This window comes from Oncorhynchus mykiss, chromosome 6, assembly GCF_057628025.1.
Source record: "Oncorhynchus mykiss isolate SJ-2025 chromosome 6, ASM5762802v1, whole genome shotgun sequence".
In the NCBI taxonomy this organism is placed as follows: domain Eukaryota; kingdom Metazoa; phylum Chordata; class Actinopteri; order Salmoniformes; family Salmonidae; genus Oncorhynchus; species Oncorhynchus mykiss.
Window position 1 is genome coordinate 11,397,402 of NC_143027.1, and position 7,887 is coordinate 11,405,288.

The following is a 7,887-nucleotide window of genomic DNA, read 5'->3' on the forward strand; positions in this document are numbered from 1 at the left end:
CACTCGGGATCGGTCCCGCTCCACATTCTGAAAATGCATTCCCCTCCCAGTTTTATCATTGGAATGTGACACAAAACAAGGCAATGCTGTGCTTTAGGACCATGTTGATGCCTCCAATTATGTTAGGCTGTTTGGAGTGTTTATCTGACAAAAAAATCAAATAAATGATGTCCCCCCCCCCACCAAAGTTGTGGTTACTGGTAACAGTAAAATTTATCAGAAATAGCTAACACAACGTGCCATTGGAACACAGGAGTGATTGTTGCTGATAATGGGCCTCTGTACGCCTATGCAGATATTCCATAAGAAATCTGCCGTTTCCAGCTACAATAGTTATTTACAATACAATGTCTACACTGTATTTCTGATCAATTTTATGTTATTTTAATGGACAAGAAATGAGCTTTTTTTTCAAAAACCAGGAAATGTCTAAGTGACCCCAAACTTTTGAATGGTAGTGTATGGGTTTTTCGTGCTATTTTTATGTACAATTTCCTGACTGTTGAAAGTCAGCAACCATTTGTATCTTTTCGTTTGTGAATTCTTTGCCTTTTCCCACGGTGAAGGTTGACAGGAATATTACCTCATTTTTATACTCCAATGAAGGGCATAATACCGAAAGGGCAGAACACCTTCAACTGAGTTTAACTTAAAAATGTAGAATGTTAAGATGCAGATTCACTTTTGTTTGATTTTATTTTGGAGAATCTTAAGGTGTGCCAATCATTTTGACACCTACCTTTGAGAGAAAAACAGTGTTACTTATTAAACAAATATATAGCAAACAATATAGCTCAGGACTGTATTTGTATTATATATTTTATACAGTCTTTTTTGCTTATCTTTATCAAGGGTGCCAATAATTATGGATGTGACTGTATGGACAGTAAGCAGGTTTTATATCAGCAAGTACTGTCAAAAACATTTTGTTCGTGTGAGAGTATACTAACATGTTGATTAAAAAACACACACAACAGTATCTCATGATTTAAAATATTTAATGGTCAGTCAATGCAAGGCTTATCATTCACTATATCTTATACTGTATTATTCATTTTAACTGACAATGCTATCTAAATTAAGCTACATTTTTTAAAAACATGCAAAAGGAAAAAGTGAGTGCCTTGTTCTTCTGAACATTGGGTTATAATAAAAACAACCGCAACCCACAAGTCCAGAAAATCCTTGACAAGTCTCCTTATATCGAGGTTTAAACAATGAAACACATTCAAGAGTGACACTGACATAGTTAATGCCAATTAACACCCCTTCTCATCCCAAAAAGCAAAACACTCTGGAAATAGCAATGACAGGGATCACATTTTCAAATTATACATGTATTTTACCTTTATTTAACTAGGCAAGTCAGTTAAGAACAAATTCTTATTTTCAATGACGGCCTAGGAACAGTGGGTTAACTGCCTGTTCAGGGGCAGAACGACAGATTTGTACCTTGTCAGCTCGGGGATTTGAACTTGCAACCTTTTGGTTACTAGTCCAACACTAACCACTAGGCTACCCTGCTGCCCCATATAAAGCTTTCCATTTTCCTAATGTAAATTGCCACTAATTTAACTGCACAAAAAAATGTAATGTTACATCACCATTTTGACAAGTGTTAATTAAGACAATTTTTTGTAAAAATCAATAACTTCAATAGAAGTGTAAAACTGTTGATGCCATTCCTTGATGTAATAGACAACCTAGTTCCACTCATACATAATACACTTCAGCCATATGCCGTAACGGTACAAAAGTGTCGTTACACAGGTCACATTTCCTGTTGCTGCAGAATCATTTTCATTCTGTAGCAAACTGGCTCAAATTAAGATCCCCTATATATATATATATATATATATATATATATATCTAGGTATGAATTTTACTTATTTGCAGCTTCATGTTGACTCTATTTGACAACACTATCATTCCAAGCGCAATTGTTTTCTTCTGCGCCTCAGTTGTTTTCTTGTGAGACTGTTGTTTCCTGTAAAATATAAATTGTACAGTAAGTTAGGCCATAGCACGGAGCATGATGATACGCACCACAACAGAAGTATGAGAGGAATACACCATTCATATTCAAACCCTGTATTGGCCATACGAGAAACTTCAGATCACTCAAACACAAAAACAACAATACAAAAACAAAATCATTGAGAGGAGCAGTGTTGAGGTTCATACTCTTATCTTATCCAACATACTTGCGGTGTTGTAATATGCAGGCCAGAAGTGGCTTGGTCAAGATAAACTTTAGCAATTTGCGGATTTTAGATAAGCTCCCTGCTGTTGACAAAGCAGCCAGCCAGTCTGAACATTACATGCAGGCTTCCACATGCTCAATAGATTAAAAGCTATAGCTATGTGGAACACAGTCTCCCAGGTACACATCTATCAGCCTGTGGGAACAGATTCCTTGAATTAAAAACAAACACAAAATGGAAGCTTACACGCTTAAAATAATACAGTAAATGTATTTTAAAATACTAAGGGCTTCACTGAATTGCTGATTGTACTGGGGTGGAAATGACTTGCAGACTTCCTGCATAATTAAACATCTAAACAATTTGGAAGGAAAAGTTAAAGTAGCCTAAGAGTAAGGATGTGTGAGCAGGCATCAGAGCAGTTAAAGCAGCCTAAGAGTAAGGATGTGTGAGCAGGCAACATGACAGGTACTCTATACAGAATGTAAAGAGCTCACAGACCAGGGTTGTCCTCCTTAGAGGTCACCAATCATGAACTTTCATCACACTCAGTCAAGTTAAACAATAGCCAACTTTACAACAATGCTGATAGTTAATGAAGGTCCAGACACCAAGTTTACAGCTTTCAAAACATGTTTGTGTTCTAAAATTAACTGTTAAGATAAGCTGCCAGTAAATTTCACTATTTGTTCAAAGATATCCGTGAGTGATCCAAGAGACAATAACGAATGTCCCATTGTTTCAATTAAGTTGAAATGAAACATAATGTCTGATGGTAGACCTACTCTGTGGACTTTCAACAGCAAGCCGTTTGAACCATGTCAAATAGTTTATGGCACCTTTCACCACATTTATTGTCATGAATCTTGAGCTGGAGGCAGAACTGAGTGATTCCCACTAGATGAACCAGCTGCAAAGTCAAAAGTGGCTATATTGTAAAAATTCATGTAAAAACCAAAATGAGCTTTTTGGTCTTAATTTAAGGTTAGGTATTAGGGTTAGCCGTGTGGTTAAGCTTAGGGTTAAGGTAAGGGTTAGGTTTAAAATCATATTTTATGACTGTGGCAGCATCAGCTATTGACCACTATGCATAGCTGCCTTCAGGGCAAGATTCATGACAATAAATGCCAACCTGCCCTTTCACCAATACATTCACAACTTGTATCAATCTCCACTGGCTTGGGTGATAAACTTATGCTCTTAGGGAAACGAAAGTTGTAAAACTTCAGTGATTGGAAGTAATATCTATTAACACTTAATAAACCAATGTTTAGATAATGATATGATGGCTATAGTGAGCTTGGGTAAGAACGTTGCTTAATTTAAGAAAGAATGCTTACAGATTGAGTCCTCTTTCCAAATTTGCTCCAGAACGTCATCTTGACAGTGTTCTTGTGTCCTGTGCGCTCGTCAAAAGTCTGGCAGGTGTCGAAGGGGGGACTGTACAGGTGCAAACTGACCGAACCGTCGGTGTGACTGTCGTTCTCTACTCTGTGCAACCCAAGGGAATCTAAAACCGACACACCACACATCTATGATAAGGCAACGCAAGGTAAAACATTCAAATATCACACAGCTGTTAGTTCCGCTAACGGTACACCGAACACAACACATACGAGTCATACAGTATCCATTAAGAATTTGTATAATATGTAACATGTACAACTAGTTTTCAGATAATCAAATACTTGAAAGTAAAGATATTCACTTGTAGGAGGATGTTTATAAAGATATACATGCATATTATGTGTGTAAATAATATGAATAAATGCCTCCTTATGTTGTCTGACACACAATGTTGAGGAAATACTAAACTGCCTTGAATCTTACCATTGATGTAGGCACACTGGTTTTCTTTCAGAATTCTCTGAGATTTCTGAACCATGTCACCAACATCCTGTGTTTTGTTATTGGGCCATTGAAACAACGTCTCCTTCAGTTCGCCTTGCAGCATCTTCATGAAACAGTGGGAGTCTGTGTGGTCATGGATACTGCTGCAAGTGGTGAAAAACACAGACACTCTTAGAATGTTCCAGAACAGTGTTCAGCCTTAGTACCTATGGTTATGTGTCTGTACAGGTTCATTTGTTCTAAAATAGTCCTGTTTAAGGACACATATTTTCTGCCTTGTGTTAAATGTTATATATCATGTGGTCTACTGACATAGAGTATAACTTCACCTCTCAAACTACATTAGCTACAATCTGCTATTATGTACCTTTCTCTCTGCCTCAAGCAATGTAAGGTGACCAATTGTCAATATCTGACTGTTTCAAAGGGGCAAATTATTACCCAAATGTATTTATCTTTGTAAAACATACATAACGTTGACTTTAACAAGAACCTTGGACTCTGGAGCATGTTTTTTCATTTCAGTAGAACAACATACTGATGTTTTAACTGACAAGTCACATAACACATTGTAATTACACTGGTTCTGCCAATACTATTTTAAACTGACGATATACACTCTTATAGAAATAGCACCGGAATAAGTATGAGGGCTTTCAATGGATCAGATCAAATAACTTTCAGCATTGTTTGCAAAAATGTCTAACCTGCCCTGACCCTCTCCCCAGCAGAGTAAAATGAGGTTGAACTTTCCGTTCCCTTCATCCACCAGGTTCCTTGTGTACCTGGAACACACCCACAACACAGAGGTGTAGGTTAGAACAAAAATAGAGTTTACCCATTCAATTATTGGTAGCATCAATAGCATTTCTACTTATGTTTACTATTACATTAGTCAGCACGTGTCCAACATTGTGTGGTGTACGTCAACTGATCCTTTCAGAGGAAAGGTAGGATGTCCGATGCCTTTGTTATAGCTACACTGAAATGTAGGACAATCATATGGTATAGCCACAAAGTGATTTGCAACTACCCCAATACCGTACATGCAAATTATCTGGCATAAATACTTACACTAATGCCAGAATAAAGATGAAAGGAAAAGGGTTTGGACAGATGGATTGCAATGGATTTTGTTCTTAGTGGTGTGACTCATTCAGAAAACTTTCAAATTATGTTTTAGCTCAAAACTAACTGAAACGTTTTACCTACCAATTTCCGTAGTTCCCAAATTCCCCACACAGTGATTCAGGCTATTGATAGAGCCCGTTCGTTAGTGATTGACCTAAATAAATGTAGTAGGAGTACTGTTGATATAGAGATCCTTTCAAACAACCTACTATGGCCCAGATCATGTCTCTGCTTAAATTACAGCAGTCACGTTTTTGGGTGCATTGAAAATCTGTGATTTTGTAGCATCTGCAAGGTCCAGTGTGTGATCATAACACAAACGCACAGCATGTCCTCAAAGCAACCAGTGGAGATCTGTCTCTAATTCTGATATGCGGACGGGTTTCCATCCTCCATTTACCCCCACAAGAATCAAAACATTCCCAAGTTGATGGCGCATGTCAGGAAAAACTGTGGATATGGCATTTTCTTTTTATTGAAGCAAACAATGAAACTCATTTTGAAAGTATCATTCTGTTGTCAACATCTTAAAATGTAACTTTTTTTTCAAAGATTTAAAAGTTAGCGCAGGCATGCTAGGCTATATTTTATAAATATTTAATATATTGCTCAGATAATTTTACATAGCAAAAGTTTAATATAATCTGTTCAAATGTGTTATGCAGTTAAAGATTCAAAATGTAGGCTATTTAAACAATATTATATTATTAACACAGTGAATAATTGCAAATATGAGAGACATCCCACTGCCATCGAATCCTCTGAAGCATTATATATATATATATATATATATATATATATATATATATATATATCCTGAGGTCTAAATCACAGGAGGACTGGCTCGTGGTAATGGCTGGAGCAGAATCGGTGGAATGGTATTAAATACATCAAGCATATTGTTTCTGCGTGTTTGATGCCATTCCATTCTTCCGTTTCAGCCTTTATTATGAGCCGTCCTTCCCTCAGCAGCCTCCACTGGTCTAAATGTAGTTGTTCTAAATTGTGTATATATATATTATATTATATATATATGTCTACATTTAATGTTGCCTGCTGATCACTCATGCTACACCTTTCATGTTAAAGTTTACACCATATACCTTAAGTGGGAAATAGTGATGTTATTCCCATAAAGCTTGTTCATATTTGAACTCATAACAAGTTCACCCTTTTTCATAAATGGTACAGTCCAACAAAAGTTGGCCCCATAAAGAAGAGGGACGCTATAAAACTAGGCTACTTCGTTACATTAAAACAGGTCTACTCAACAAAAAAATATAGTAGGTATAATAGTAATAATAATAATTTCAAAATAGAAATAAACATAATTCAAATATGTTTTACCTGGTCGGGTCAAACATTGCAAATTTCTTCCACTCCTGTGGATTGCTGTCATATGCCTCCATTATTTGTTGCACCTCCTCCACATTGATTTTGTCACTTTCAAAGAGTTTATGCAGCAATTTGATCAGGTCATCGAGACTTTTTGGTGTCATCACTTCGGGTTTCTCCATGGTTAAGTGCGTAATGGTTCTTGAAAACGTACTTTCCAACTAACGAAGTAGCCAAGTTTTATAGCGTCCCTGTTCTTTTTGGGGCCAATTTTTTTGTTGGACTGTACCATTTATGAAAAAGGGTTAACTTATTATGAGTTCAAATATGAACAAGCTTTATGGGAATAACATCACTATTTCCCATAAAGGACGTGTCCTCAATTGTAAATAATAGCAGGGATTTTATTTATAAGATCAATTTAAGGTTGAGGTGTTATAATATTCTTAATTATTTACCCCCACATCAAGTAACGTTACTTGGACCAATCCTAGTTTGGGCTGCAGTTGATAATTAACAAAACCTCTTCCTTTCCAGGATGATTTTTGCTTTGACAATCTACAATAACCCCCTTTGAACCTTTTAATGAGTCGGGTCTCAGGAATTGAGTCAACAATGGAGAGCGAGAGAAGGGAGAGCAGAGTATTAGTAACAACAAAACATGATATCACTTGTGAGATAATTCAATTAAGAGTTGAATTTAAAGCATAATTACATGTTTTCATAAATAATGTAATCACTTTGTAATACAAATGTTCATTTAGTTTTGTTAGCATTGTTGGTTAAATAAGGAGAATATGCCTATTTATATCTGATCATAGGCAATTGTATTGTCTAGAACCACTCAAGCTTTTCATACATCATCTATGAGAGCAACAACTGCCCATTTTGAGCTCACATCCAGTCATTTAAATGCAATATTATGGCTGTGGGGAGGTGAACCACACTGATGAGCAACCCTGCCTGGGTCCTGAAGAGTTTCGTTAGCTCCCCCAAGCAAATGTCTAAATGACCGAAGGGACGCGGTTTTTGTGGAGCGATGGGTAACGATGCTTCGTGGGTGTCAATAATTGTTGATGTGTGCAGAGGGTACCTGGTTCGAGCCCGGGTATGGGCGAGGGTACAGACTACTGTTACATTAGGCTATATCGTTTTATCACCCGCTGCTATACTTCCTGCACATCTTCACAGGATCATTCAAAAAGTAACACGTAGTCCTCAAATCCTGTGCGCTAAAGTCAAGACACCATGTGAAGTTAAACCATGTTTATGGATGCAATTTCCCACCACAAACCTATAAATGAGTCAGCCAGGGTGTAATTTGTTCCCAATTTATGGAAAGGAAGTGGGACGATTGTCTTCCTTG

The 7,887-nt window shown here is 36.9% G+C and overlaps 1 protein-coding gene across 1 annotated transcript; it reads right to left on the bottom strand.

Moving 5' to 3' along the window:
- Positions 1-981: 981 nt before the first annotated feature.
- Positions 982-6,813, bottom strand: cdo1 (cysteine dioxygenase, type I). Its single transcript, XM_021605242.3, has 5 exons — positions 6,534-6,813; positions 4,763-4,840; positions 4,035-4,198; positions 3,545-3,714; positions 982-1,987 (listed from the first exon to the last, which is right to left on the bottom strand). The coding sequence occupies exons 1-5, from the start codon at positions 6,701-6,703 to the stop codon at positions 1,958-1,960; spliced, it is 612 nt and encodes a 203-aa protein (XP_021460917.1). The 5' UTR covers positions 6,704-6,813; the 3' UTR covers positions 982-1,957.
- Between the last annotated feature and the right edge of the window lie 1,074 nt (positions 6,814-7,887).